General features: G+C 51.6%; 10 protein-coding genes and 1 non-coding gene across 11 annotated transcripts; 3 read left to right on the plus strand and 8 right to left on the minus strand.

Annotated features, from left to right (window-relative positions):
- Nucleotides 1-319: 319 nt before the first annotated feature.
- BDZ99DRAFT_462422 (RAI1-domain-containing protein) lies at nucleotides 320-2,551 on the minus strand. The gene is made up of 9 exons (XM_033719842.1): nucleotides 2,409-2,551; nucleotides 1,935-2,189; nucleotides 1,855-1,886; nucleotides 1,779-1,806; nucleotides 1,714-1,721; nucleotides 1,560-1,663; nucleotides 1,340-1,510; nucleotides 972-1,286; nucleotides 320-910 (listed from the first exon to the last, which is right to left on the minus strand). The coding sequence occupies exons 1-9, from the start codon at nucleotides 2,478-2,480 to the stop codon at nucleotides 738-740; spliced, it is 1,158 nt and encodes a 385-aa protein (XP_033578114.1). The 5' UTR covers nucleotides 2,481-2,551; the 3' UTR covers nucleotides 320-737.
- On the plus strand, nucleotides 2,522-3,679 carry BDZ99DRAFT_462424 (uncharacterized protein). Its single transcript, XM_033719843.1, has 3 exons — nucleotides 2,522-2,995; nucleotides 3,052-3,111; nucleotides 3,163-3,679. Exons 1-3 carry the CDS (start codon nucleotides 2,632-2,634, stop codon nucleotides 3,258-3,260), a joined length of 522 nt encoding a protein of 173 aa, XP_033578115.1. The 5' UTR covers nucleotides 2,522-2,631; the 3' UTR covers nucleotides 3,261-3,679.
- BDZ99DRAFT_415600 (DUF410-domain-containing protein) lies at nucleotides 3,630-4,913 on the minus strand. Its single transcript, XM_033716759.1, has 4 exons — nucleotides 4,827-4,913; nucleotides 4,487-4,780; nucleotides 4,362-4,438; nucleotides 3,630-4,301 (listed from the first exon to the last, which is right to left on the minus strand). Exons 1-4 carry the CDS (start codon nucleotides 4,865-4,867, stop codon nucleotides 3,736-3,738), a joined length of 978 nt encoding a protein of 325 aa, XP_033578116.1. The 5' UTR covers nucleotides 4,868-4,913; the 3' UTR covers nucleotides 3,630-3,735.
- Nucleotides 4,914-5,082: 169 nt separating this feature from the next.
- On the minus strand, nucleotides 5,083-5,171 carry BDZ99DRAFT_t45. The gene has a single exon. It is a non-coding gene; the product is annotated as a tRNA-Gly (tRNA).
- Nucleotides 5,172-7,725: 2,554 nt separating this feature from the next.
- On the plus strand, nucleotides 7,726-9,035 carry BDZ99DRAFT_462427 (uncharacterized protein). Its single transcript, XM_033719844.1, has one exon. The coding sequence runs from the start codon at nucleotides 7,739-7,741 to the stop codon at nucleotides 8,711-8,713; it is 975 nt and encodes a 324-aa protein (XP_033578117.1). The 5' UTR covers nucleotides 7,726-7,738; the 3' UTR covers nucleotides 8,714-9,035.
- A 626-nt stretch (nucleotides 9,036-9,661) lies between these two features.
- On the minus strand, nucleotides 9,662-10,957 carry BDZ99DRAFT_519816 (uncharacterized protein; the record flags this gene model as incomplete). Its single annotated transcript, XM_033725447.1, has 1 exon — nucleotides 9,662-10,957. One exon carries the CDS (start codon nucleotides 10,955-10,957, stop codon nucleotides 9,662-9,664), a length of 1,296 nt encoding a protein of 431 aa, XP_033578118.1.
- A 2,212-nt stretch (nucleotides 10,958-13,169) lies between these two features.
- Nucleotides 13,170-14,216, minus strand: BDZ99DRAFT_296879 (uncharacterized protein). The gene is made up of 3 exons (XM_033714140.1): nucleotides 13,622-14,216; nucleotides 13,396-13,540; nucleotides 13,170-13,332 (listed from the first exon to the last, which is right to left on the minus strand). The coding sequence occupies exons 1-3, from the start codon at nucleotides 13,930-13,932 to the stop codon at nucleotides 13,246-13,248; spliced, it is 543 nt and encodes a 180-aa protein (XP_033578119.1). The 5' UTR covers nucleotides 13,933-14,216; the 3' UTR covers nucleotides 13,170-13,245.
- Nucleotides 14,217-15,383: 1,167 nt separating this feature from the next.
- On the minus strand, nucleotides 15,384-16,525 carry BDZ99DRAFT_562129 (uncharacterized protein). Its single transcript, XM_033727335.1, has one exon. It carries the CDS (start codon nucleotides 16,352-16,354, stop codon nucleotides 15,725-15,727), a length of 630 nt encoding a protein of 209 aa, XP_033578120.1. The 5' UTR covers nucleotides 16,355-16,525; the 3' UTR covers nucleotides 15,384-15,724.
- A 2,869-nt stretch (nucleotides 16,526-19,394) lies between these two features.
- BDZ99DRAFT_570411 (uncharacterized protein) lies at nucleotides 19,395-19,835 on the plus strand (the record flags this gene model as incomplete). Its single annotated transcript, XM_033727985.1, has 1 exon — nucleotides 19,395-19,835. One exon carries the CDS (start codon nucleotides 19,395-19,397, stop codon nucleotides 19,698-19,700), a length of 306 nt encoding a protein of 101 aa, XP_033578121.1. The 3' UTR covers nucleotides 19,701-19,835.
- A 220-nt stretch (nucleotides 19,836-20,055) lies between these two features.
- BDZ99DRAFT_519819 (uncharacterized protein) lies at nucleotides 20,056-20,443 on the minus strand (the record flags this gene model as incomplete). Its single annotated transcript, XM_033725448.1, has 3 exons — nucleotides 20,056-20,158; nucleotides 20,217-20,363; nucleotides 20,424-20,443. 3 exons carry the CDS (start codon nucleotides 20,441-20,443, stop codon nucleotides 20,056-20,058), a joined length of 270 nt encoding a protein of 89 aa, XP_033578122.1.
- Nucleotides 20,444-20,887: 444 nt separating this feature from the next.
- Nucleotides 20,888-22,810, minus strand: BDZ99DRAFT_296941 (uncharacterized protein). Its single transcript, XM_033714141.1, has 5 exons — nucleotides 22,250-22,810; nucleotides 21,810-22,202; nucleotides 21,462-21,761; nucleotides 21,295-21,412; nucleotides 20,888-21,242 (listed from the first exon to the last, which is right to left on the minus strand). The coding sequence occupies exons 1-5, from the start codon at nucleotides 22,685-22,687 to the stop codon at nucleotides 21,064-21,066; spliced, it is 1,428 nt and encodes a 475-aa protein (XP_033578123.1). The 5' UTR covers nucleotides 22,688-22,810; the 3' UTR covers nucleotides 20,888-21,063.
- Nucleotides 22,811-27,953: the final 5,143 nt, after the last annotated feature.

A 27,953-nucleotide genomic window follows, 5' to 3' on the forward strand; every position in this document is an offset into this window, starting at 1 on the left:
GTTGCTCGTTGAACATGGGAATGTCAGCATAGGTGGTAGTACCCGCCCGCTCGCATACCGAGATCACGGCGGTTGCTCTCCGGGTGTGGCATTGGCCGTGTGAAGCTCGATATAATTAGGTATCATTGAAGCAACCTTCCATCCCCGGTGTTATTGATGTTTACTTTTCGCCGTGAGCTCCTGGCGCGAGATATCGAGACCGTATTCGTAGACACCCAGAAAGCAGAGCGCTTCGTGAGCCACGTCGCACATGACATTGGCTGCGCCTAATTAGCGATTAGAGTTCTGAAACTGTCACCCGCTGCTTTTCTGTTAGGCACGCGGGATTCTGAAACAGACGTTTGTGATCCTTCGTCAGTCGTCATGGAAGACACCAATTAGGAAGCCAAGCCGGTGTTCTAGAATGTGACGATTCAGGATTGTGGATTTTGGCTTGCCTACTGGACTAATCGCTCTGAAAATGTTGTACGCTGAATCAAAGTTTTCGGGAATAACGGCAAGAAAGTTTGTTACTTCATGCTTTTATTCCTGGCCTCGCCTACCTAACGATGACGTTTGGAATGAGACCTACTTCCTTCCATACCTACCTGCAACATGTCCAACTCAGTGACGAGTGAACACTTTTGTGATGTTTTGGTAATTCCAACGCCCTCGAACTAGGTTTGGAGAGTCTCTTGAAGGATACAGTCTGCTGCTGGCTTTCAAACCGGGGACTGGTCCACCGAGAGTAGTGCTCATCATAGCATTCGCATCACTTCACCTGCAATTTGTTGCTGACGCCAGTTGATAAATTCAGGAGTTAGGATTCGACCGTGGCCGCTTGGTTCAACCTGGAAGACCTCGATGACTGGTGATTTCTCCAGGCGGCGGATCTTCCAAATGCCCTCTGATGTGATCGTCTTCTTCAAAACTGCTCGTTGTCAGTACACGTTGCTGCCTGAATCGCTATAGAAGCTATCATTCGAACTCACAGTCTAGGAAAGCTCCGGTGAAATTGATGCATGAGTTCCCGTCCCACGTTCCCTTGCCGTTCTTGACTTGGCCTGGTATCTTGAGGACCTCCAGGTTTTGAAGATGTGTGAGTATGCCTTCCTTCGTCCGGAAGCCGACCGTGACTCTGGGAACGCCTAGAAGGAAAGACTGCGCCCAGAACTTGAGGAGTTTGCGCTCAAATTTGAGGACGTCTCTATCGGATTGGATCACCTCTGACGTCTTCAGTTCAACCCAAGGTATCGGACGATCTTTTGAGCCGGGAATTTCTGGATCGTATGGCTTCTTGGTCTGGACTGCACTACTATCAGTACACCTTTGTACCTTAGTCGTACTGATGGCTGCATACCTGCGTCTACCTCGCCGCCAATGATCAAGCTGGAATTCGCAAAGCCAGTTTTGACCACCGAACAGTATTGAGCTTTGTTGCTCACGATATGTTTGTGTCTGTTTTCGATGAACTCTCGGGAGGTTTCGCCCCACGTATTTGGCATCACGCATAGTGTCTCGAATTTATAGCCTACCATAGCGTTAGTAACTCCACTTGAGAGCATTGTGAGTGACCGTACCCCAATAGCTCATCATATCTTGAGAATGAGCGCCTGGTCGTGAAGGTTGGCTTCGTTGGCGGCCTTGGTCGGCGACCTTTGCCTCGTGGCAGTCTTCAATGAATCTAGGCCTTTTAGATATTTCGTCCCGTAGCAGATCAAGATTGTGTCTTACATTGTTCCCTTTAAGTAAGATTAGCTAGATTATTACGCAGAAGCTGTGTGTAAGGGATGTCCTACTTGGAAAAGAGTTGCGTTCATCTCGAACCTATATCTCGTGAGCTTGGCACAAATGTGACCTAAGGGCTTCTCTTACTTGCTGAAATGATCAAAAGGCGCCGTGAGGATCTACTGTATGTCAGTACTACGACCAGAGGGCTCGGACAAGGCTTGTACCTTAGTCACCATACCGCGCCAGGTGATGAAATCGACTTCAGAACGCTTGCCCTCTGCCTTCTCCATTTCCATGATGGTAGTCAAAAGACTATCAAGATGCTCGTCGATGGAATCATCATGCTTCTGGAACGTGTCGAAGCCATCACATAGGTTAGCGGGTAAATGATGAGAATACTCTGGCGGGTAGAAGTATTTGAGCGATGACTCGTCAAGACGGAACTTGTGGTCGTCATCGTACGAGAAGTAGGCAATTTCCTAGATTTTATTAGACATGTGCCTGCCGCAGTCTTGGCCTTGTACATGGAAGTGCAGCTTGAGATATAGAAGATGTAGTGACAAAGATGAACAGGCTTGAAATGAGAAGGTATGGAAACTCTGTTTCAAGACGTGTAATTCCAAGTTACGACAGCATAGAGATCATTCTCGTTATGAGTGATATCAAGGTAGAGACGCGTAGGAAATACAAACTCTCACCTGCGGTCTCTTCAAGGGCGGACATTTTCCAGCAAACCGATTGACCGGCTGAACGTCAAAAGTCGCAGCCATCACAGCTAACACATTCCGATGGATCAGGCGAGTTTCTCATTCACTCTCTCGCTGCTTCGACCTTTCCCATCTGTGGTGTAGATGAAAGAAAGAGCTCTCCAACGTCGGCGAAGCTCAAGCTCAAGCTCCGCAACGGGAGATCAACACAAGGATGCCGCGCTCTCCACCTCCAAACCATACGCCCACAATCACAAGCACTCAACGCCTACAAATCCCTATCCGCTCCCGCCCTTCTTCCCACTCCTCCTCGCCTCTGCCCCCAAATCCGTACTCCGAGTACGAAGCCATGACGACGCGCCATCCTCCCCGTACAACCACCGCCTCCGGTGTTCGCCGCAACCTCTTTCACCATCGCCGCCCAACTACAAGCTCGACCTCTACCTCCGCGACAACGCTGCAAGTCGCGTCCGAAGATGCAAATCAAGAGATGGTGGCGCGGGATGAGCATGGAAATTATAGGCTGGAGCAGCCGGCTATGACGCCCTTGCCCAGGAATGATTTGCAGGAGGAGAGGGGTGGGTTCACATTATATGCATAGAGATGTATGGCCGTTCTGACACGCTGACCATAGAAGCGGAAAACCGGCTCATAGAAACGTATCGGAAGCATCAACAGCATATTGAGCCGCATGGTGAGCAGTTCCGGCATGGGGTTGGAGTGAGATGATACTAATCTTGGGCAGAATTGAAGGCGACCCTCCAGGCGAGCTTGCAGGCGAAGGTTGCGAGTCTGGAAGATGATAGGTGGATGTTCGAGGCTGAAGATGCGGTTGCGACGTGATCGGGGTGTGCTTTTGGGGGCTTGGGGTTTTTGGGGCGTTTGGAGCGAAGATACCCACATCCTTTCTCGACTGAGGCTCTTAGCACGCGAACCAAAGCGAATATGACTATAGCTCCGCTGTGGACACTACGACAATATCAAAGATTTCGATTGAATCAGCACCGAAGACAGGAGTCAGATCCGGTAATCCTAGATGTCATCATTGTCCGACCTTTCTCTCTGCGCCCTTGCCACCGGATATCCCCTAACGCATAACATTGAAGATGTCTGGACCCTCATGATGGAAGATACTAACAATCTGAGCATTAGGGAATTTGGGCAAGAATTTGGGCAAGAATAAAGCGCCACAGCAGTTGCACAACAAGCGGAAAACAGTCGTGGAGAACCAGAATATCATCTTCTCATTATCATCATATGCTACATAGGCCGTAACACCGCCATGCTACGCTGAACAATACTCATAACAAACCAATGCTCAATCAAGGCCTGCTGAAGGCGGAGCTTCGACCTTCTTGGCCTTGGGTTTTGACGCCCCTCCTCCCATTCCGCCCATGAACATGCTGCCCATCATGTCCATCAATGGGTTGCCTTGTTTAGGTATCTTTATGGCGAAGTACATCTCGCCGATCTGGTCCAGCGCCTCGTTCCATCCTGCTACATCCTTCAGATGCGATGCGTAGTGACTCTTAAGCTGCCTGTAGAGGTCCGGCGCACCCCTCTGCACAGCCAGAAGCAACAATCCCAAGAAGTTGAGCAGCGGAAGACTGGGGTATACGCGGATATCTGAGCTGGTGCTGCTCACTTCCTGGGTCCCAAGGTTTGGTTTCGATTGTACCAGCTTGCTTGTGAAGATGAGGAAAGACTTGTTCGCGGCGCGGACGTTGCCAGTGAGGAGATAGGGTAGGACAGCGCGGGCGGCGTATAGTGGTGCAGTATGGGATTCGTCTTCCGAGTACCAGTCAAACTCCAGCCTCGCGAGATGATCTGGGGAGTCTTTGGTGCCGAGTATGAGGTGTCGTTCCGCGTCGTAGGGCTCGCAGTCTGCTCAGCAATTAGCGACGATTATATGCCAACATGCCACTACCCGCAACCGCTACCCACCATCAGCGTATAACGTGCCGGCTACATGATGCAGCTCTGGATCTCCTGCTGGGAACTCGCCATACTTCGACGACCAACTACCACCGTCAGTAAAAACTCCGTCACCAGATCCTGAGGCAACGTACCCGATCATCTCAGATATGAACCGCTTCCGCGTAGGCTCTTCTGGTGGAAAACTCCGCAACAGGGTGAGCAGTTTCCCTTTCGTTCCAGCATCTGGCGTGACCTCGCCCTTATTGAAAACATCCAGCAGGAACATGCACAGGTCTCCTCCACTGCCTCCCTGGCCGGCTTTCAGAAGTAGCTGGGCGCCCGAGAAGAGGATATCGGTCGCAGCGGCATTGTTCTGTTGCCTGACATAACGCGATGCGATGACGCGCAGTTGCTGGTGGGCTTCATAGAACTGGCCTTCTTCGATCCTGGGAACTGTAAGTATACATTCCATAGTCGCGGACAAAAACACACTTCTGCTGCTGGCGCTGGATTGTCTTCTCTATTTTCGACATGGTTGGTGTGATATGTATAGTGGTGGTGTGTGAGTCCTGAATTCTGGGTTTAGAGGCACAGCGGTCGAGAAAAGGTGCCGATGACGAGCTATGACCCCTCCGCCCCGCGTCTGTCAATCTTTCACACATTCACCACCATACTCTCAACCATCATAGTCACCAGTCTCTGACGGCAAAAAAACATGTTCACTCATGCTTGCACCAGACAAAAACGATGCGCGGACCGGGAATCGAACCCGGGCCTCGGCCATACACGCCGTGCCGACGATGGGAAGACCGAATTCTACCATTAAACTATCCGCGCTACTATGGTGAGCGTCCACGTTCAATTTTTTGTTATATATATCAAGAGCTACAAGGGGGGCAACATCGATATGTGGCTCTAACTTGGCTCTGGATCGACTGCTGAAAATCATAGCTTGTTATAGGTCTGACAAATGCTCCACGTTTCCCCGCTCATGATTTGTGCTAGGGTCTGGATTTCAAGCGGTATCGGAGTTGTTTTGGGTCCGTGGCTGACTTCCTTTGATACCCTGATACTCAACTTTCACTAACAGCACATTAGGGACTTTGACGGCTACAAGTAGAACAAGTACCACCTCTTGATGGTCTCTGAGGGGCCTCTTCAGCAGCCCCATCATGGTCAGAGGGCTCCGTTTGCCCCCCAGATCATTGGAACTGTATTAGGCCCACCATACTCGAGGCCAATATCACAAGCATCAGTCTATCAGCAAGGTAGTTCTTTACTGAACCCGCTAGTCATTTTTGGCTTCTTGATGCGAAAATGTTAGTTGTCCTTGCTCCATATTGTTTCACAAACTCTGTTCGTCTTCCACGCAATTCAAAACAGTTGTCTTGTCAAACGCCGGGATACCTCGGTATCCGGCCTGGATCTCATGTATATCAAAAAAGCTGTGCATCTGTGCCTACCTCCAGCTAGTGTACAGTTTCTGGATATTCTAGACTCTACTGGATAGATTTCCAGGATTGAGCTGTTCTTAGCCTTGCTTTACTCCCTTGACATCCTTCGATCAAGTCTCAGCACCTGCATCGCTTCCCCTAAAGCAGCCCAGGCTCTCTTAACTTTTAGAAGACAGGATGAAATATCAGCTAATAAACCTCTACCAAAATTGCAGGTGACTTAGGCCGAGAGGCCGAGAGGCCGAATGCTTGTGCGATTACGTAGTGACTTCTCTTGGGGCTGACGCCGTGTTAAAATCCTTCCGCCAACATTCACCCTCATCCGACAACACATCTTCTTGAGAGCAACGTCGTAGCTTATCGCGACAGTAACGTAGTACCTTGCTTCAATATAGGACCATTTCTCGCCCTCATTGCGCCATAGCCTTGATTAAGCTGGTTCGAAAAAAGCCATGCTAATTGATGTTTAGTCGAGCTATATCGTCAAGGAAGTCGACACATGACCATGTCCAATAACACGACGTATGCCTCCGATCTGAGTATCCACAGGCGCTCATCGGAGGTGAAAGGACCATGTAATTTTGAAGACTGACTGTTGTCGCTCTTCAATCCCAGATCAATATATGTCGACGGTTGTTTGACTAACATCTCTAGCGAGCCACATGAATACTAATATGTGGAACTAAGCTCAAAGGTGTACTCCGTGACAACGGTCGCGATCAAAAGCTAAACTTGAACCTGACTTGCCCCTCGCAGCTGCAATTCCCTCGATAAGTATCCTCGTCGACCATATCTAGGCCTTTGAAGGTGTCGCAATTACCCATATCATCGCTCTTTTTAGTAGGTTCTATTTAGGCACTATCCGCTCCAGACACCTCAACTTGGCTGCTGCAGCAGGCCACCATACCACCTCTGTCGAGCCCATCAACCTCATTCCTGAATACATCTTCTACATCATTACCCTTAGTAACCTCTCAACCACATTCATAACAAGTTCAACAGCCTCAACCTCAGCTCAATCATCTACTACATCACCGAATGAGGTTCCCGTCTACGGCTCCTGGCACTTCGAGTCCCGCAGCATCAACTTAATCTTGGCGACAAGTCCCCGAGATCCCCGCCTCAGCAATCTCTCATTGCTTCTAAACCACATCGAAGGCCATATCACGCTCAACGCTGCCTCAAATCAATATGGCATGCATGCCGTACCCCGACTACTCATGTATTTCGGGGACGACTATTGTCACTTTTTGCTACACGTTGGATTTAATCCCGGAGACGTGGTGTTTGAGATTCTGGTTCGAGCTCGTGTGCGATAGGACAATGAATCAGCACTGTGAGATACTACACTTTTTGCAAGCGAAAATCAATTCGATGTTAGATTGTGGCGGGTTTAGGGCGTCAAAGCCTGTTTGTGCCGAATTTGCGAAACTTTCGAGGGCTGCTTGGTGTTATTGCGGGGAGTGTCACCAGCGAGATTCGATGATGGAAGTGTTACAGTACCAATACATAAGCTTAGGCACTCCTTGCAACTGGCTGGGGTGGTCCGACAGGCTTTAGAAACCAAAATACCAAGTAAAGGTAAGCGCAAGGGAAATCAGACTACTTTTTGACTAACTGAAGACGTGTGGGCTGGGGTACTCCATACAGTGATGTCGAGAGACCAAGATTAAAGCCAGAGAAGTGGTATATACGTGTGTCAAAAATGATGCCCCAGTGCTGTACAAGAGATTCACATGAGGAGTTCAGTGGCCTTTTGCTTTGCTCATCTACACGGTAAAGTTCACTGCTGACTTCCCCGCCTATTGTTAGGCAGCTTCAACTATATATATACCTCTGCGAGCCGCGCTCAACTTTCTGGCGGTTTCCATTAGCTCACCACCCACTCACCACCAACCACAACCCGGATCTTGATCACCACAACACAGCACCAACCCTACCTCATCAACCATGTCGTCAAACACCCCCGACAACTCTCAAGCCTTCATCGCCAATAATCTCACCGATCTCGACGCGAATCATCCCGAGGTGCCCGATGAATGCCCAATCTGTCACGAGGACATAGGCGCAGGCCATACCGCCGTCCAGATTACCGGCATCCCGAATTGCGCTCATATCTTCGGCCGAAATTGCCTAGTCTCTTGGCTTTCTTGCGGTAGAATCAACCAAAATACGTGCCCTCTATGCCGGACCACGCTGTATCAGGGACGGCGATCGCTTCGCGATCCGGATCCCGCCATGAGGCGATTCAGTCGTGCAAGACTCGAGTTGGCCCGCCTTGCTCGTCTTGGCCAGTCTGACGAAGATGAGGGTGTGATCACACGGGATCGGCCGCATGCATTTTTATTCAATCGCATGATAACTGAGCCTCGCTCCTTAGATCAATTGGAGCAAGATATCCAACAGAGGCTTGTGGGGGTGAGGCGAATGGAACACATGCTCCAGATGGCTCGGGATAACCTCCAAAGGGATCAGGAGGAGCTGACTCGACGCCTGGAAAATAGAGAAAGCCTTGGACAAGCTCGGCCTGAACCTATGCGCTCTGTATCCGATCTTCACGAGCCTGGCGAGGTAGCGCCCCTTCCTGCACTCCGACCAGAGGCGATTCGTCCACTTCAGCCGATCCGGCGGTTTCCTCCCATACGACAGCCCGCAGACGCCCAGCCAGACACTGAGACCGCTCAGCGAGGAGTGGAAGTGCCTCGGCCTCGCTTTCCAATTCCTACACCAGCTACTCACCAGCCCAGCGAGTATTTGGGTACCCCGTATCTTGCAAGGGCGATAAATGGACACCCTCCATATCGTCCGATCACACGGTCCTTGTTTTGGGACCATTCGGAGGTCGAGCAATCTCAGCGACGCGACAACGAACAAGCTGCGGTGCGCTTTCGCCTTCCTACGATCGGTATTCGCCCGTTCGAGTAGCGCGACGGAGAACGTGATGTGGGTTGATTTGGGGGGGGCTGGAGCGGAGATTGGAGGGGATGGTGAGGTCAACGATTTGAGATTGCTCTTTTGGCGCCGATTTCATATCTTATAGAACGGCGTCCAATGGTCTGTCGCTGGTCGTAATGGCTTGTAGTGCCTTGAAGAACGCAATTCAGATGGAAGTTTGTCATTTTGAGTAGACGGCAATGGCGCGGGGCCACCTCAGACAGTAGTCCGTCTAACTTTCTGATAGCACACTGAAGCACTATAATACTGGTCAATCAGTTTGGGCACTTGAATATACCACTGCTCTGACTTCACTCTTGCTCTACAGACATCGCTGTAAGGAGTGTCCTAGGTGTCATGTCTTTCATTAGTCAAAAGGTAGTCCAATTTCCAGTCGGTGACTTTAACAGCAACTCTGTAGTTTCCAACGCCTATCGGGGTAACCCAACTAGATGTCTGTGATCGACAGGACACATAGCAGGGCCGCTCATGGCAGTGGCAAAGTTGTGTAATCAAGCAGTGCAAGATCAGTTGGTTCACGCTTATGGTTGAGACATATGGTGAGAGCATATCAGGTTCCTTACCCCATTCTGACACCACTTGTGTTGCTTCAACGTACGAATAGAAACCGTAATCATAGGGATTGAGAGTAACGGACCACAGGTCCAGTTTGTGAACATCTTTCTATCCCCGCCTAGGGTAGCTTGGCAAGGTTTCAAGCCTGTCAAAATGATGGATTTGGATTCCCGTTAGATTGCGCAAAGCTCTCTGAAGCACTTCAAGCGGCGTCAAATTTGTGTACTGAATTAATGTCATAGTACTGTATGTACACATTGATACACGCTATACGCTGAGTGGTAGCGGAGGCTTGGAAAGAATACGCTAAATCGCACCACGCCCTTGCCCCCTCTTCCTCCGCTTCGTTGATCTCTTCATTCTTTACGACTCTCTACTGTAGTCATTCCGCACTGCCTTATGGGGTGTGTCCACAAGAGATGATCGCGGAGACGCATTGGTGTCATTAGATGTGGTTGCCTCGGACGCCGTCGTCTGAGTCCCAGGATGCACCACCCACTCTATGCGAGGCTCGTCAGATACTGTAACGAACCTAATGAGCCAACTATCCATCCTGGGTATCTCTGGCTGTGAGTCCTCGTCTGACAGTAACTGCTCGTCTAAGAGAGGCTCCTCGTCTGAAAGAAGCTCCACGTCTGACAATGACTCCTCGTTCATCTGAGGTTGCTCGACGGTGTGGGAGGTTTCGGCTCTATCTTGCTCCTCGTCCATCTCTTCCTGCCTCCAATGCGGGAATTGTCCGCTCATCCAGCGCGCGGTCGCTCTCCCTAATTCTCTACCAACAAAGCTCGACGTCTGCTCTGGCTCAATCGCCATATCCACACCCGCGTTTTCTACCAGCAGTACCTGACTGTCCACGCCGTTTGTCCTTATGTGCTCTCTGATAGGTTCCAGTTTACTCGGATCATACGTGGGGTCGCCCCTTAATCCGTAGATGAACAACACTTCCTTCACCTCCCTTGGCAGCTGAAGCAGAGGGTCCCCAGGTGACGGTGTATAGTTGAATAGGACTAGTCGTAGTTGATTCGGCATCTTTCCTTTGCTCCATTGGGTTGTCGCTTGCACGGCCGATAAACCTATCTCGCGGCGTCCGCCAAACGCGCCCTTGAAGTGATAACCTACCTCGTTTAGCCAGTTCACGATAGTTTGAAAACATTCAGGGTTCTGACGATATCGCACGCGCTTCTTGAAGTAGAGGAGCCTTAAATCTTGTGCAAATCCGGCCGCGAAATCGTCGTAAGTCCGATCTGAGAGTTCCTTGTCGTCATAGGCCCCACGGCAGATGATTAGATCAACTGGGACGTTTTCGGGACCGAATGAGGTACATTGTATGGGCGCTCTTCGTATTTCAGGCCAATGGATTTCAAAGTCGGTCCTGTTTACGAAACGTTCTGGGATTATAGGAACTTGCGCGCCTGTTTCGGTTGGCGTAATGGTAGCTCGTGAAGGCCTCTTCGGCTCTTCATCGTCTCGAGAAGCGATAGGCTCTTGCGATCTGGATTGTGTGCTGGGTCCAGTGTTAGGTCCAGTGCTGGTTTTGGTGCTGAATTCAGTGCTGCGTTCTGTGTTGGGTTTGGATTCGCTCGAAGGCTGTACGGCGAATCTCTTATTCGGGGCATCATCGTTGGAATGATGAATGGCTCTCTTTCCGGACGACATCGCGTGATTCGAGAACCTTGATAACGGACACGGGAGTTCGTTGAGACTGCGCGCGCTACGTCAGGAATATATCTTGAACACATTTACAATGAAAGCATGGATAGGTGTCGATTGGAATGATAAAAATCCATGGCGATGAGACGTAGGAGGGTGAGGCTCAGGTAGTTCTGAAAGGACAGCGAGAGGGATTGGGAATTGAAGAGTGGGCTAGAACAGATTTCATAGTTGAAATGCAGGGACTCTCTGGGGACTCACAGTAGCAACTTGGCTTGATGTAGCGAGTTGATGCACTGATGAAATAATGTAACGATTCGCTGTACTGACAGGATGCGAGTCGATGTACGGATGGGATGTTCAAACGAAGTACTGCTGATGGAATGTCGATGGAAGAAGGGGACTCCCATTGCACGCAACTATAGAGAAGGACCTCCATGGTTGTTTACGCAGCTTTGGTAGTTAGAAGGTGTTACCATAGAACTACGAGGTAGGTAGAAAGATTGAGTACCGAGAGCAAGTGCTGTCGTTAGAGGTTATCCGCGCTATTCCCAGTTTGGCACTACATTATCGTCAACGAGATATTTAAGACGACTTGTGAATGTGACACTGACTATGGGATTGAGTTTTCGTTGCATTACTCCACACTCTCCTCTACCACCGAGACATCCCCAATCAAGCCACAGCCTTCCGTAGTTCGAGATGCTCGGAGCCATGGATACAATACTCCTTTCGCATTAGCCGATTCTTGGCTCTGTACTCTACGCTTTCCATCGCCACCAAGACCTTCCTAAGCCAGCCGTCTTCACGAAATCACGTGCCTCTCCGTCCTGCCCAGGTGTACTTCTTCTCCGCCGCCGAGACTTTCCCCTAGTTTCCTATACCCAATCCACGGCACCACACAGCACCCAATGACACCTTCCATTTTCCCGAAACCGCAACTCTTGGCAAAGGAAGCAAAAAGTGTAGAGAGCCGGGGAAAATCTCACCGTTTCCTGCAAAAAAGCCTCTACAGAAAGTCCACCATCTCCAGATTTCTCAAGTTTAGAACTACGGCGTCCTATGCTACTAGGATCCTCTCCCGATTTCCTAGTATCGCAGCTCTTAGCCACCTACGTAGAGAGTTCCTTTACCAAGGAGCGAAGCGTTCCCCAGCTCGGGCAATAGAAAGCGTTTCTCGATTGGCCATAGGCATCTTGGTACCGATAGATTCCACGAGTCAGATAACTATCGAATACCGTCGTGGAGCGAGACTCGAGCATATTTATGGCCTCTGGAGTCCATACTTTTCCGATGGGGCCAAGCGTTCCGGATTTGGGGAACAGAAACCATTTCTCGATTGGTTGTGGGCACATTGGCACTAGGGGATCCACGGGTCGGATATCGGATCGCCGTGGTGGAGTCGAGTATGCTATTTTTAAATCTGGCCTCTGTGCTTCATAGCTTTCGAGGGAGCCAAAAGTTGCGGGATTGGGAGGTTGTGATCGATTTCGAGGAGGGTATGAGAGAATGGTACGTCGAACCTAGGGCTTGGGCGTGGCGAGGATGGGGTTGCATACTGGTTTACCACTGCTTGGAGTACCCTCATGGGGTTACGAAATCCGAACCGCGATTTCAAGTTTCATGTGATGGACTCTGAGCTGCCTCTTGACTGTTAAGTGTCCTAGCAATGGGGCTGCTCTTGACAGTGGTATCGAATTTCCAAAAGGGCACTGAAGCAGGTGTATATCGGTGTGCCTAGACTTCGGGCATAGTAATGCAATTAGTATTGAGCCGTGATCATTTGGTTGAAATGTGTTTGCTTACATCTGATTGGGATATCCGAAATCCTATCGAGGGACATTAGACAGTGGTATGGCAGTGTCAAAACACCAATAGCAACACTGTAGATGGACGAAGAGAGAGAGTTCTTCAATTATGAGACTCCAAAATATCGGTCCTACGGCTTACGATCATGCGGCCGTATGCTTTTTTTTTTCAGGAAGGAGAAAGTATGATACCGAAAGAGACATGACCGCCACCTTCACGTGTGTCTTAACAACCCCACGTGATAGCAAACACCCCCTTTTTCCCATGATTGACTCCCTAGCAACAGCCGTCGCATGCAGTGAATGCCACCCATCATCCGTATGCCATGCATAGTTCAATAGGTAATCCCGTAATCCCGTAACGCCAGAGCCCATCCGAAAGCCCATGCAATGCAATGCAGAGCGCTCAAACCCGAAAACCAGACCCCAAATGCATCTCAATCGTTGCCCGCCCTCCTGAGGCCCTTCGATCCATCGTCCGTTGGTTCAGAACTCAAGGCCTTCATCCCCGAATTGAGTCCTCTCAATTACCTCCCCGAAATCTTCTCCCTCGTCTCCTGCTTGAGCTACACCCTCCGCATCCGCTTCCGCCCCAGCTTCCCCAAACGCCCTCACCGCCTCTCCCTTCTCCATCACCTGCAAGACTTCTTTCATATCCTCGCTCGCAAAGTCCTGATAGAACTCGGTAATGCCGACTAGCTTGCATACCCTCGCCACCGCGGCCATAAGCACGAGTCCAAGTACCGCGAATTGGCCCGCCGCGAGGAGCTGGGTGAACGTCCTGCGTGCCAATTAGCCCCGCCGTGGCTTCTAAGGACCCCTCCGTGCCCACGAAAAGGTAAGAAAACCGCGAATCACTCACAAATACCACCCATGGCACACCTCGTCCCAAAACCCCAGCCTCTCCGTGACTTTCCTCTCCCTCTCTTCCTTCGCCTCTTGCGCCTTCTTCCCCTTCAAGCTCTTGATACCCTCAGTAGCGGCCTCAATTTCTCCGAGCAGGAGGCCTAGTTGCTTGCGGAACGCGACGAGGGAGCTGAACCAGTGGCTGCGGCGGTGCTGGTTCAGATTGCGGACGTAGAGGCGGGTGAGAAGCTCGAGGGTGGTTGCCAGTTCGGTCTTTTCGGTGCGCGTGAGAGAGAGTGCGCGGTTCGGGGTGGGCTTGGGTCCCATTTTGAGAGTTGCGGTAGTAGACTAGGGGACTTCGGGCAGTGATGAGATGATGGGGATGTGAAAGTAGTGAGGTTTTAATTCGGGATATTGATGAGATGGCGATGGTGATGATGTTGGGATGAGAGAATGTTGCGGTGAAATTGACGAGCAGGTGACGCTGTCCGGCGGGCTGCCGGTCGGTGCGGATAGCGGTATTGGTGTTGTGGTAACACTCCAATCCTGATCGTGTCGTTCTATGCTTCTAGCCGTGTCGTGAAAATGGGTGTTCTCCTCTAGCAAGTTCCTTTGCAGACTGAATTAGAGAGAAAGCTTCAGTTGTTTCCGTGCAGCTAAAACCCTTCAAAGCTGTCCTGACCTCGGTATACTAACAGCAATATCCTCAATCCAGTCTACTAATTCGAAGCCGAATCCTACCTCCAGCAGCGTGGTATCCGTATATCTAGCCTTGTAGCAATGTTCATGGTTCCGGCCCTCTAACTCCCTTAAGTATCTTCACACGCCTAGACACCTCTTTCCGGCGTCTCAGAACCCCCAGCAGCTGCAGGAATGACAATCAAAAAGCCTCGTGACTATTTCCTCGCCGCTCTCGTGGGCCCTGAGCGAGTTATGTACGTCGGTGCACGTCCGTTATCTCGTTCTAGAACTCCCGGATTCTCGCAGGGTATGCCTTTGCAGGGAGAAACTCGACACACAAGCAGCTTAGGTAGCGGGGCAACGTAGCATTTAAGTACCTGCTGCGCTATTAAGACTCTTCTCGGCCACCCCGATGCAGACTGCCATTGCCCTACGCTTGATGACTTGCTTCTATCTCGCGAGATCCTCGGGTGTCGAGTGCGTCGTGTTGCGTGGATCGAGAACGGCTTGTCTCGGAGTTTTGTGGCGTACCCGCAAACAGGACCCTTTGTGCCTTCGAATGCTAGAGGATATGGGGAACAACAACGATATAATAATAGATATTCACTAGGAAGGTGACGACGCGTATAGATAGATCTTGGTAGAATAGCACGCCGGCGACCTACAGTACCACGGGTGAACTCGATGCTTTTGACCCAAAGGCACGTACTCTTTCACAAATCCGAATTTTGGCCCCCTGCCGCGTAATCATGCCAAAAAGGCTGGGCCCGTCAGCCCCTCTCAGGGGGCAGCCAGCACTGGCCTATGGGCGGCGTGTGGAGAGTCATGGGCGTGCGTGCTAAGACCCCGGTGCTCCCAGCTCCCCGCCCGCGTTGTCTCACGCGCCGACATCATCAGATGGCTCGAGTCTTTGGGCCCTCGTTGTGCTTGTGGATGTTCTCTTTTGACTAGCAAACTTTGAGAGCCGGGGTGGGTGGCTCGGCCGCAGCTTCGGCGTTCTCGAGGGGTGTTTTGGCCCCCAGGGGCGCGTTCTGGGTCGCAAACCATACCGGAGAGCCTGGGAGCTTCAACTGATGAGTATAGGGCATTAATTGACACTAGGGCATGTAGCTGTATTCATCTGAAGAACTGAAGGCATAGGAGGTTTGCTCCGATGCCCTCGGTGGTGTCAGTGCTACGGGCTCCTTTCTCCGGACTTCCTCGTAACTCGAGCCCACGACCCTCGATACACCCCACACGAACGCCACTCGACTCTTCGGAACACATACAAACAGCCCTCCCCCTCTGCTGGGCGGATAGGATGGAGGATTGATTATGTATCCATTTAGAGCGCCTCCTGAGCGTCCCTGGGAGGCGGGATAGAGCGGCAGCAAAGTTCTCCCCCGGGATACTGAATCGAAGGAGCAGCGTGGCAAAGCCCGTAGTTTCGTCATTGTATTCACTCTCCTGTGCTTGCATTGGAATGCAACCCTTGATAGAATGGTCGTGTTTTGATGAATTGCCACGCCGGCCGTCCGGCCCTTTCACGAGCAGCTCCAGCTTGTTGGGGGCAGCGAATCAAAACCACCAACCCGACATACAATTCAACCTCCCCGACCTTGAGGAACATCATCAAACAATGCAGGAAGGGTACGACCTTCGTTCCTCCCTTGCCTTTATTAAGGCAAGCTTGCTTCAGAGGGTGGGAATTGGAGAAGGAGGCACCCCGAAAGAACAGCAAGTACAACACAGGAGAAGGGTTCATTGGACTGTCCTCAGCCTTTGCGTTCACTCCGCTGAAGCCCTTGCAATGCGTTTGAAAAAGCACAAAATGCCGTGCCGCGGGGCACAGGGTGGCTTCGAGCGGTAAGTTATGATCCAACTTGAAACAAACTGACGAGACAGCGAGCAGGCGACCTCGATTTCGAGAATCCGCGTTGTATTCCACTCGTACCCATACTCTTTCTCCAATATCTCTTTCCCTCATCGAATCCCTCTCGACCGATCGCCCGGGAGACTCGATCCCCAAGCTCCTCGTCGCGCAGTAGCGGCGACGCTCAGTCCGAGCAACAAAACCACCGAAAATCATCCACCCGAAATGATGAGAGCACTTCTCATACACCAGGGGAGCACCATATCGGAGCTGGATGCTTAGCTCCGTGGAGTAAGGGAAGAGCTTGGAATACTCGGGACAAATATGACCGTCTCCGATGGAACATTGGGGATACTCGGGAGGCTCTTGTCTCCCGGCTCACATCTCCGCAGGGCACTCCGAGGAATCGTAACATAGGCGTCGTGTCTATCCAAAAGCGTCTCATTTTGGATGTACTACCCGGTCCGCACCAGGCCCGGGGATTTTGGATACTAAAGGACAAGAAGCATCCGGATACAGGATGACAAGACCGGATACCAGATGAGGACCATGTTTCATTCAAGTCAATGCCGTCTTTGATGGCCATCTCTCAAGTTGTGTGGGAAAAATTCCGAAAGCCTCTTGGTCACCCGGTTCTGTGACAGATATTGCTCTCTGTCGTGTACGGTTTTTGGGGTATATCCGGTTTCTTGGCAGGCGCCCGAAATTGGTCTCTGGATTTAAGTTTCGTGATTCCAATCTTTTGGCCAAGATTGATAGCCTCAATCTCCGAGAGACTGGTCCCAGGGTGCTGGCCAGCTGATTGAAAAGGTTACTGGATGTTTGAGATACCAGTCTCCAATTGTTTTCCATAAGTTATGTTTCCCGGAGAATGGAAAGCAGACTCAGGCTTTATGTGTACCCATCCAGAGGGAATGGGCAAGCTTGTAACCTGTCTGAACCGGAACCCTAGTTGTGAAGTAGTCACCGATCTGCATGTATCCCGCGAGGTGATTCCAAGGAAATAACAAGAGCTGGGACATGTATCGAAGGTTATACCTATGGATCTTCTTGAAGTTTGTCAGTTTCTCGATTGTGCTTGCTGTTATGCAGCTCGACGCCATGTCTTGCAAAGAATGCCGCCGGTCGGTCCCGTAGGAGCCGCGATGAAAGCCGTTTTGCCATGCGATATTAGAAAAGATGACTAAGAAGAGTCCCATGAAAGAATCAAGACTGAGGAAGAGAAGGTTTACCTGACATTCATCCCTGTGGCGCCTTGCGCGGAGAAGCTCAACCCAGACTCCCGAACTATGCTAGGGGCGACGACATACCGGACCCTAAGTGGACCTTGTGACCATAGAGTATCCGTTAAGCCAGGATTCGATTTTCGTCGTCGGTTAGTTTGGTAATGAATCAAATTAGGAACCAGGCACCACCTCGATCTCGAAACCCGAAAACAACCAAGTCCATGATCACGTGATCGAAACATTGGAGCGATCCAATCGTTCCGAGTCCAAAGACATCCACACGCAAGGGCGCCCTAGATCCAGAACATGTTGAGAGGTTTCCTTTCATCGAAGGCATCGCTCGTATGAATGCATTAGCCTCGTACAGGCCTCGGATTCCATATAGTCGCCTTAGATGCTTGCTGCCGTGACGGCGGCGGCGAGGTCGATTTCAGCGTTCCAGACGCTAGAAAAGCGACGAGGTGCATGTATGAAGATACTGGAAACTACTTTCAAGTGCCTTGAGTCATCTCACCCCTTGTCGTCTCTGTTTTCGACGCGAGCAGGACGCCCGAAGGGCCATTTCGGGAACGACGGCAACGACGATACTGCTTTTTCTAATCGTACGTAAAGTTAGCATGAGGATTGAATAGGGTGCCAGGAGTTGCTTTCAGGTGTCGGGACTCACTCGGGCTCGCTATTGCTATCGTTTGCCTCTTCTTCCTCGACCGATTTCTCCACTCATTCCAAAGTGGCCGAAACGATGGCGATGTCGGCAATCAAACGCGCTAAATTGCACGAAAATCTAGGATGTGGATCCTCCGGGGTATGAGATGGAACTCGTGTGTGTCGATATCTACTCGATGCGGTATGGCTTCTATATTCTTCTTTGATGGGTGACCTCTACACAAGTAAACGGACTCTAGGAGCGGCGACAACAGCACCACTAAGCAGCCAAACCGTACAACACGTCTGGAGGAGGATCCAACACGATGTGAGATCGAGCTGCCGTGTGTCAACGAATACTCGGCTGGACATTGATGTCGTATTTCCGTCCATCGCTTGGCTTTCTGCGACTAACAAAGCTTCTGAAGTAGCGACGACGATGGCATCCGACCGTTCAAATGCTGCAAGAAGTTAGCACGGAGATCATATATACCCCTGGAACTACTCCTGAGCGCGTGGACTTATTGGGACTCGACTTCGCCGCCGCATCAACCCCAGCGTCTAGTTCCTTCAAGAGAACAAAGTTGCCCTTGCGGCGACGACAATAACAACTCAATCCAATCATTGAATCCTGGGAGAAGTTAGCATGAGGATCCTACATCATACTAGAGGGAGCTGCCGTGCGTCAATACTCACCCAAATGGACATTGCTGTCGTATTACTATCCATCGCCTGGCTGCTTGTCCATCACGAAGTTGCCTAGAGGGCGACAACAAACCAGTTGGGCACTGTAATCCTGCAAAAGTCAGCCTAGAGATCTTTAGAGGCATTGTATCCTGCTCCAATATGGCAATACTTGCTCTGGCTGACCTTGCTGCCGTATTACTCCCGGAGAAGTGGCTTTTCTGAAAAAAAAAGGAACGTTTTAGAAGCGGCAACAACAACACCTTTCCGACCGTTCGATCTCGCAAAACTCTAGGATGGAGATCTTCAGGGTCTTTAGAAACGCCTCTTGGATATCAATACCCACCCGATTCAACCATATCGCTGTCATACTCCCCGAGGGGAGGCTGCTCTGCGAGAGCCAATGTTTCAGAAGCGGCGACAGCAACACCAATTCCGACCGTTCAAATCCTGTAAAAAAAGTTAGCAGGGCGATCCTCAAAGTCCTCGGAAACACCTCCTGGGTATCAATACCCGCCCAGCTCAACCCTGATCCCATCTCTATCCTCGAGGGGTGAGTCTTCCAGCCACCCCGAAGTCTCTGAACGATGACAACAGCAACGACGGCAGTCCCACGGTCGCAATCCTGCAAAAATTTAGGATGAAGATTTTCAAGGTCCTCAGTAACACTTCTTGGGCGTTAATACTCACCTGGATCAACCATGTTGCCGTACAACTCCCCAAGTGGTGGCTCTTTCATCCACCCCAAAGTCTCCGCTCAAACCGGCGACACTGACGGCAATTCCACTGTCGGAATCCTGCAAAACGTTAGGGTGGAGATCTTCAAGGTCCTTGGAAGTACCTCCTGGTTACCAATACTCACCCAGCTCAACCCTGATCCCATATCTATTCCCGAGGGGCGGCTCCTCCGCCTAGGCCACAAGTCTCCGTCCGAACCATTGACAACGACGGCAATCCCACGGTCGCGACCCTGCGAAAACTTAGGGTGGAGATCCTCAAAAACCTGAGAAACACCTCTTGAGTATCAATAGCCACTCAGGTCAGCCTGACCCCCGCATTTCTCCTCGAGGGTTGTCCCCTCCGCCTATCCAGACGTCTCCAAATGGGCGACAACGACGGCATTCCCACGGTCGCAATCCTGTAAAAAGCTAGCCTAGAGATCTTCATGGACCTTAGGTCGAGCTCCCGTACGCCAATACTCACCCAGCTCGACCTTACTCCCACATTCCTCCTCTCGGGGGATCCCCCCAAATCCTCTAAACCGGCACTAACGACAGCATTTCCACGGTTAAAAACCTGCAAAAAACTCAGCACGAGGATACCAAAGGATACTAGAATGGCCTCCCGTCTCTCAATACTCGCCTAGCCCAACCTTGCTGTCGTGCTGTCTCCAAAGGGGTGGCTCCTCCGCCCATCCCAACGCCCCCTAATCGGCCACAACGACGACGTTCCCACGGTCGGAATCCTGCAAAAAGTCAGCACGAGCTTTTCCAAATCTCTCGTTTTTGAGTGTTTGAACCTACTCTGCAGCGGGAATGTTGCTGTTTTCACTACCGACGCGAACCCCGCCACCGCCGCAAAGGCCTCCCTGGAAGCGATTCAGACGAGCGAAGTCTTCGCGCTGCGAGCTTCCAAAGCCCCTTCCAGCGCGTCTGCAGCTTGGTTTCGCCCTAGGATGTTCAATGTTAGGTCTTGGGGAGGAGGTCCTAGGAGAATGGAGTGCAACTTACCTCTTCTGCAAGACCGCCATTTCTGGAGCCAACGCTCCCACAGTTCTGTGCCACTGTCATCGTCGCAATCTCAGTCTCATCGAGAGTCACTCAAGGCAAAAAGGCACGCTGCATATTGGTGGCAAAGCATCGATTCCGGAGCTGATACCCACCGAACCTCCCCAGAGGCGTACAAGAGTACATGAGAGTTTCTTCCACAAGAGAGCTGCTCGTACAAACCGAACCTCGGTCATCCTCAAAATCCCGAACCCAGAGTACCATACAGAAAGATGATACTGGATACAGCATCCATTAAAAGTATGGAAAGCAAAAAGCAAAACAACCTCCGAGAATCATTCTGACCGTTCGTATCTCATCTTCATCGTTGCCCGTGGCTCGTTATACCTTTGGAAGAAAGAAGCGAAAGAGGTCAAATAGACAGCAAAGAAGGAAATTCAGTCGAAAACCGGAAAAGTATTCTCACAACAAGTGAGTGCATACCTTTCGCATCCATATGAGACACATAAGAAAGAACATTGTCGCGCGTCGGTGTCAAGACCAACGCATATACAATCGCCACGCAGCCAAGCACCCAGAAAGACTGTTCCGCTGCCAATCCTCAAACAGTCCAAAGGGGTAGTAGCATGCTTGGGAATCGTGCTCAGTAGCCGAAGGGGTGATTGTCGTTTGCATGTCGGAATTGCATCGGTGAGATCGGTCCGTATCCAGCCATCGGGTAATGCGCAGCCGCCAGATCCCGCGGGGTACCACGGTCGAACATGGAGAAGCGATCCCGCCGATTGGGAGAGGCGCCGCCGCGGCCGTTAGGAGGGAATAGGCCTATGGATTGTTAGCGTGTGCGATCTAGAGTGACTGAAGAGGCAACACATACCAATGCTCTGTGCGTTCTGGATGGACCGCTCCAGTTTCTGCTCATTATCGGGCGCTGGAAATTCTACCTCCGTGCCAACCAGGCCAATGCGAACGTTGTCTTGGAAAGTGTAGAACAACTACAGTTGTTAGATCCATGTTGTTGGAAGGGATGCATCGGGGACTTACCTTTGGGCGGCAACACTTCAATTCCCTCATGACTGAGGAATTGCGAAACTTCTGGATCAGCGCCTCCAGGCCCTGGGATGTCGCGTACGAGATCTCCGCGAGCTTCATCGTCGGGCCGGTTGTGTGGAATGGCCACGGTCTGCCCTCAAAATGCTCCAGGAACTTGATGATGTGGATTGGGGATGTCAAGTTGAAGAAGGCATAACCGACATTGGCGCCTGACTTAAAATCCATTCTCAAGTACATGAAATCGATAAGGCCTCGGAAGCCTGCATCGTAGAGAATCTTCAGTAGTTGCATCTGACGAGTGTTAGTTGTTGATGCACAAGAAAGGAAGAAGTTGCTTACATCGGTCATCTTGTTCGGGATGTTCCGAAGCATGATAGTGGTTCGGACATCCGTGCCATCCAAGATGTGGACGAACGAGACGGTGTTATCATGCGGATTCCAAGTACGTCCTCTATGGCGTCGGACGGCGAGATTGCCACAATTGATAACACCACTGATTTGCATCGCTGGATTGGCGAAGCCACCAGAGCCGGGGGGGAATTGACGATCATTGCAGGATCCGTAAGGATGATAAGTGCTTCCATGTCCAACATGAACTGGAGGGCCGCCCTGCGAAGTGAAGAGGCGGATTCGAGACCCAGCACCGCCGGGACCATCTTCGGGAGGATACTGAAGAGCGAGTCCCTGCTGTGATCCGGCTGGAGTGATGCTCGAAACGTGCCAGTACACCCCCTGGGAAATGTCAGCAATGCATCAGTGGGAGCTCAAGCTTAACTTACCGCGAAACCCGAAATGTACATTTGGCGACCCAGCCAGGCTCTACCCCGAGGGTCGGCCCAGTGAAGGACAAGATGCTCTGCAGCCGCGACGGAGTCGAGCTCCAGATGGTAGGTGAGAGTATCTGTGTCAATTCGCTGAAGTCCGTGGTCTGAGTGTGCATGGAATACGGGAGCGTATTTGGCAAAATAGCTGGTGCACAGAACAAGACCAACCTCCTCATGATGGGTAATGGATGGGTTGTCGTGAGGGGCATAAGGGCGAGGCCAGTTGGGAGCGATCAGAAACTTGACTTGAACATGGACCTGGGCCTCGAGAGGCTTGGCTGCTACCCGCAGATTCCCTTCGAAAGCAAGACGACGACCAGAGGCCTCGCACGGGTCGATGAACTCCACACGGATGCTGGCACCGGACGGATCCAGATCGGGATGTTCGAGCATCTGTCGAATGACTTCTCGGGCTCGAAGTGCGCGACACAAGTCGTCGAAGTCGAGCACGAAGACATGATCACGCTTGGTCACGTGATAGTCGACGTAATCAACTTCGCCAGGAATGTTGAGCTGTGACAATGTGTTAGTCACATGACCAAGTCAAGAGTTGGAACTGAAAGAAGAGACTGTGGAAAAAGAGAAGGAAGAGAAAGAAACTTACGCTCTGAAGACGAGTCATGATAGCGTCCGTGAGAGAATGGTTCAGGTGACCATCGATCAAGAGGTGGCGAGTGCAGTAGCCGTCGAAAACCTTCGACATCGAAGTAGTGAAGCATGGTTCAATGCCCAGGGAGGAGAGCTTCTGGAGAGCATTCTCAAAAGCTGGTGTTTGAATGCTGGCAGCAATCGACTGGTAGGACACCGAAGGAGTGACTGAGTCATCGTTCCGGACAGGCTGCTTGCCTCGGGCACGCTCAGTCAGAGGGGAGTACTCGGTGGGGCCAGTGCCGGATGAGCCCTGTGGCGAACTCTCAGCTCGGGGGGATGACTGAGGCGGAGTGACGTGATCCATTGTGATGAAGTACAAGTCGATGAAGGACAAGCTGATGAAGTACAAGCCGATGAAGTACAAGCCGATGAAGTACAAGACGATGAAGTACAAGACGATGAAGGATGAAGGAGCGTAGGATGTGAGGGAAGATGACGAAAGTCCAAGGTCCAAAGGTCAAAGAGTGTCTGGTCCAAGACCGAGTGAAACGATCGTGAGGTGGAAGATGGATGGAGGAAGGAGCAAGGAGGGCGGGCGGGCGAATACTTATACTCGACAGAAATTCAAACCGCGCTACTGGCTGGGCACCACGGCCCTCCGACTCCCGCCGACTGAGCAGATAAAAGCCAATGAGGATGCTGGCTGGGGTCGCCGTTGGGGACGGGGCGTTCTCCCCCGCGCGGAGTCTGCTCCAGGAGAACGACGACGAGTTTCTGGACGCCGGCCCGCCGTCCGGTGCAGCTCGATATCTGCTCGCCCCGTTGAGCTACGAGGACGGGAGAAGCGGGAGGTGATAGCCCTCGTCAAGCTCTATCTTCTCGTCTACAGGTGGAGCAAAACCGGGATGTGGGCGTTGTACAGGAGCCACTGCCGGTTTCGACCTCACTCGCCGCGAGCCTCTTCAACATTCTTTGGGGCTGTATACGCTAACAGGCGGGGCTAGCATGGGATCCTGGCCACGCGGACCGTTGGGAACGAGTGGCGTGTGCTGTCGGCGGGCCCGGGGCAAGTGGGACATTCTAACGGGCAGGTCCAGGGCAGCGTAGACGGCAGGAGCGGGGGGAGGGGCATCGAGATGGCCGGAGGGGCAGTCAGATGCCCTGGGGCGCCGGCAGCGTGCTGAGCAGTTACGAGGGCTCGCACGTATCAATCAGTCTGCTGGACTCCAGCTGGAGTGATGGCAGACAGGAGAATGGATGCTGAGCTCGATTGGGCCGGTTCCAGAGATACAGAGGGCTCGGAGGTGTGTCTTCAACTCAAGGAGCACGCAAACAGTGTCTACCGACGATATCTGAAGCGTGCGGGACGTCGTCTACAGCAGATATGCTATAGGACGTCACTGTCAGACAGATATCAAGAGAAAAGAGCGGTGAGGCTGCCATTCTGTGCGAAATGGCAGCGTCATACGCCCGCATCTTGGGGGCGGCTGCAAACCCCAATCCATGTCCGAGGTAGGTTCCCAATGGAGGGCAAGCTTCATTGAGCTCCGGAGATGCTCTTGCCAGAGAATTGTAAGTCTCTAGCAAGTGGTTGTGGCCCGAGACGTTGTGTTCTGCCCGAGAGATGCCCCATCTCGAAGTCCACGATGCCGCGGCTTGGTGTTGCGGCTACAGCCTCCCCCGCGAGCTTCTCAGTGGCATTGTGGCCACAAATGCGGCTAGGCAGCAATTCCGCCACCAGGGCTGATATAATTCAGTTCTGAGGCGTCTATAGTCCAAAAATGGGGGTAATTCTGGCAAATGCTCGTTGTTCAATTGTGTGGCTCTGAAGTGTTCCCAGTGTGTCTGGCACAGCGCCCGCCGGCCATCTACTGTAACTTCAAACCGGTCGCGTTTGCACCAATCTGCAGAAAAGTTGCATCTACCGCCTGAGCGAGGAGCTTCCAGATGTGTAGAATCTATGGCAGCTCATTCAGGGGTAGAGTTTCGTGGGCGTGGTTGAGAAAGGTCAGCTTTTCATCGACCATCAAGCCGACCAAGGGCATTGTGAGCTCCTTCCATCTCCAAAATCGTAACAGAACCCTTACACCAAGCAGAGCTGGCAATGATGACCATATATTGAGATTCTGACTCTCACAGCCTAAAAAGGGGGCCAACCAGGGGTTCCAGCCATCCCCTCTCAGCTACCTCAAGTCGTCCCCTTGCCTCTTCCCTAGGCGCGCAGCTTCCAATTACATCTACACAGTATTCCAGGGTCCGCCAGGGAAACGCTGTACATCGTAGGTCGGCCACTGATGACCGTAGAACAGCCTTTACCCCTAAGTGTCCAACATTTCATCACGTCTGAACACGAAACCAAAGGTTATCCTCCCAACCCCTCCAGACCCATTGTATTCCATTATGTATCTGTTCAAACGCTTCCAGCCCTCGTAGCGTAGACGGATGCCTACCATCCTTTTGTCTGGTCGTTCGTCAAGCGCGTTTGTCTCTGTGTATAAAGGAGGGGAAGCGAGTACGAGGTGTAGAAGGAGCAGCCTCTTCGTTTCGAGGAAAGCGCTCAAGTTGTGGGGCTTATGAGGTATCGATCGTGTCGTCGCAGTACTCAGGGGCTCATGGACGGCTTCTCAGATGAGACTTGGTGGAAGGCTGAAGGCCAGAAGGTACATTCCAGTCTGTTCAAAAAGATTTCTCCATTAGCATATAATTTTAATCCAGTTCATACGCAATGTAGGTGTTCCAGGTTGTTACTGACGATCTTGTGTATATCTTCCACGTTCTTATGCCAATGCGCCCCCCCTGACAAGAGCTGAAGGCCAGCTAGGCCTGGTGTTCGTCATCGTCCTGAGCTCTTCTTATTGCGGAACCTTCCATTGTCTGCAAGCAGTGTTTGTCCTCTCGTTCCCGCGTTGTTGTCGTACTGTCCGTCCTACTTGCTTAGGTGGGTAGGTCTGTTTGCGGGTTGTGCGACGCGGCCCGTTCGTCTTTGGTTTCTGATTATTGTTGTCGATAATGCTCCCGGGACTCAGGAGCAGAAGATCCTGAAGCTTCCACTGCGATGAAGCCCTGGACTTCACTCTCTGAGATTGCTGGACTGCCAGAATCGTCGGGAAGTGCTGGCCGTGGTGGATCTTTGTTGTGTCCGTCGAGTATTCCAAATTTCCGTCTCTGGCCCAACAGGTACGGCCCTCTGAGACTTTGTCAACGAATTCAGCTCTCGCCGTGGAGGTAACGAAGCTGGTAAAGTCGTAATGGTGTTAGAAAGAGGAGAAGGAGGTGTCGCAATTGGTGACGTTCGATGTTCGAACGTTTCGGCCCTCGAAGATGCCAGCCGCGACACAGATGCGAAAAGGTACTTTCGCGCCCACCAGCTGGGCTTCTTGGTATGCATGAAGCTCTCGTACACCCTTCACACAGTCCGTCGCCCACCTCTGTTCGTGTCTCCCCTCGAGGAGATTGTCCCCATGTTGTTTGTCGCATTCCCACGCCGCGCTGCTCCCGGCTCTCGACAGATGAACTGAAGCTCGTGGAGGCACAAGAGCAGTAGCCCATCTCTTCAGAGACCACAGTACATTGTGAAGCAGAAAGTCTTCGTCATTTGCCACAGGGATTGTGTCCAAAATGAGACTTGCCCTCCGGCTCGCTTTATCCCGTTGTGTAGCCAAGCTGCAGCGCGCGCCCCGATGTTGTCGATTGTCTGCAAATCTGAAAGGTTCCCAAGCTCAAAAGGCTGTTCAGAGTTGCCTGGCGTGTATAAGATATTCGAGAGGCTGCACGGGTCCGGATTGCGCGTTCGGGGAGGTTTTGATATCGAGATTGTCGCACCGTAGTTTCCCACCTCTCGATATTTCCTGCTCTGGGTTTCTGATTCAGAATAGCTGACAACTACAGTATCTAGGTCTCCCTGTCGCATACCGATATTCGCAGTCAGGAGTCTGTTGAAGGTTGTTGTGTTGGTGGAGGGGGCATGGGGGTGCTTAGGCCAACAACCGAAGAAGTTCGCGGGGACGATTTCTCTGCGCTCCACCAAGACAACGACTACGAATAGAGTTGGTGAGCAGCTAGATATGTCCTCATATGCTCTTCAAAGGGCAAAGCGGCATGTCTCAGGTTCTAAGTGGAAATGTGGCTATGGGAACGCGGCCTGCGAGAGGCGCGCTGGAGAAGGCATTTGGCGGCAGCTATATGCAGGTCTCACGCACCGAACGGCCTCCAAGATAGAGAACAGACTTAGGACAATGATTCTTTAATCTTTTCTGTGTGCCCATCTTCTGCAGCTCTCGCAGCTTTGGGATACATATTATCCGTGTGCGTAGAGCCGTGACCTATGCTCACATTAAGCCGCCCATAATTTCTGAACAATATAAGGTGTTCTTTGCCTCTCGAACTGACTCCCAGTCCCATCTCCCATAGCAACAAGTGCCCTCAGCTTTGTGGGTGATGAAGTTCCCTCGCTTGCCTGCCGTATTTTCTCGCCCCACAACAAATCCACCCCCTACACTTCTACACCACACTCTTCATCCTCTATCAGACCTCCTCCACTCTTCCCCAGCTTACGGACGGATCACCTTATCCTCCTTGCTGCTGCCAGTCGTCCTCGTCCTCTGCTTTCTCCTCTCGGAGTCCCAGACGATCGTCGCTACTCTGCCACCGACGAAAATCGCCAACAGACTCAAAAGTCGGTCTCACTTCTCGACTTCATCTTCTACACAGACCCGCAACCCTACGATATCGCCCACAGTGTGTGAATTTAGATCTGCGGTCCTCTCTTCATATCTTTGTGGAACTGATCATGCCCAACTTGTACCGCCACCCTGGTGCTCCTCCCCTTGCGACAAAGACTCACTGCCACTCTGGCAAGGTATCTAGATCTATCAGCATAACCTTCGCAGCTAACGCTTCTATTGTTGTCCGCTTTGCGCGCTCTCCTGCTCCGACGTCGAAGGGCAGAGGTCGCTGCTTCCGACATGCGCAGTTACGGGCATAGACCAGAGACGACCTATAGACTATAGCATACGCACAACAGGGAGCAGTTTCGCATTTATCTAACAAGTAAGCCTCCATTGCACTG

Source organism: Mytilinidion resinicola, assembly GCF_010093595.1.
Source record: "Mytilinidion resinicola strain CBS 304.34 unplaced genomic scaffold BDZ99scaffold_8, whole genome shotgun sequence".
NCBI classification, from domain to species: Eukaryota; Fungi; Ascomycota; class Dothideomycetes; order Mytilinidiales; family Mytilinidiaceae; genus Mytilinidion; species Mytilinidion resinicola.

Excerpts from the sequence above, each read along its gene's own strand:
- BDZ99DRAFT_462422 (XM_033719842.1), bottom strand. The coding sequence starts at position 2,480 with ATGGCTGCGACTTTTGACGTTCAGCCGGTCAATCGGTTTGCTGGAAAA. Across the intron at positions 1,807-1,854 it reads CCTTTTGATCATTTCAGCAA|GTTCGAGATGAACGCAACTC; the intron begins GTAAGAGAAGCC and ends CACGAGATATAG. Across the intron at positions 1,511-1,559 it reads AGATATGATGAGCTATTGGG|GCTATAAATTCGAGACACTA; the intron begins GTACGGTCACTC and ends ACGCTATGGTAG.
- BDZ99DRAFT_462424 (XM_033719843.1), top strand. The coding sequence starts at position 2,632 with ATGCCGCGCTCTCCACCTCCAAACCATACGCCCACAATCACAAGCACT. Across the intron at positions 2,996-3,051 it reads TGATTTGCAGGAGGAGAGGG|AAGCGGAAAACCGGCTCATA; the intron begins GTGGGTTCACAT and ends CGCTGACCATAG. Across the intron at positions 3,112-3,162 it reads ACAGCATATTGAGCCGCATG|AATTGAAGGCGACCCTCCAG; the intron begins GTGAGCAGTTCC and ends AATCTTGGGCAG.
- BDZ99DRAFT_415600 (XM_033716759.1), bottom strand. The coding sequence starts at position 4,867 with ATGTCGAAAATAGAGAAGACAATCCAGCGCCAGCAGCAGAA. Across the intron at positions 4,439-4,486 it reads TTCATATCTGAGATGATCGG|TTGGTCGTCGAAGTATGGCG; the intron begins GTACGTTGCCTC and ends TGACGGTGGTAG. Across the intron at positions 4,302-4,361 it reads CGGCACGTTATACGCTGATG|ACTGCGAGCCCTACGACGCG; the intron begins GTGGGTAGCGGT and ends ATTGCTGAGCAG.
- BDZ99DRAFT_462427 (XM_033719844.1), top strand. The coding sequence starts at position 7,739 with ATGTCGTCAAACACCCCCGACAACTCTCAAGCCTTCATCGCCAATAAT.
- BDZ99DRAFT_296879 (XM_033714140.1), bottom strand. The coding sequence starts at position 13,932 with ATGGGACCCAAGCCCACCCCGAACCGCGCACTCTCTCTCACGCGCACC. Across the intron at positions 13,541-13,621 it reads GTGTGCCATGGGTGGTATTT|GACGTTCACCCAGCTCCTCG; the intron begins GTGAGTGATTCG and ends ATTGGCACGCAG. Across the intron at positions 13,333-13,395 it reads ATATGAAAGAAGTCTTGCAG|GGTGTAGCTCAAGCAGGAGA; the intron begins GTGATGGAGAAG and ends GCGGATGCGGAG.
- BDZ99DRAFT_562129 (XM_033727335.1), bottom strand. The coding sequence starts at position 16,354 with ATGATTTTCGGTGGTTTTGTTGCTCGGACTGAGCGTCGCCGCTACTGC.
- BDZ99DRAFT_296941 (XM_033714141.1), bottom strand. The coding sequence starts at position 22,687 with ATGCTCGAACATCCCGATCTGGATCCGTCCGGTGCCAGCATCCGTGTG. Across the intron at positions 22,203-22,249 it reads TGTACATTTCGGGTTTCGCG|GGGGTGTACTGGCACGTTTC; the intron begins GTAAGTTAAGCT and ends GACATTTCCCAG. Across the intron at positions 21,762-21,809 it reads TCCCGAACAAGATGACCGAT|ATGCAACTACTGAAGATTCT; the intron begins GTAAGCAACTTC and ends AACACTCGTCAG.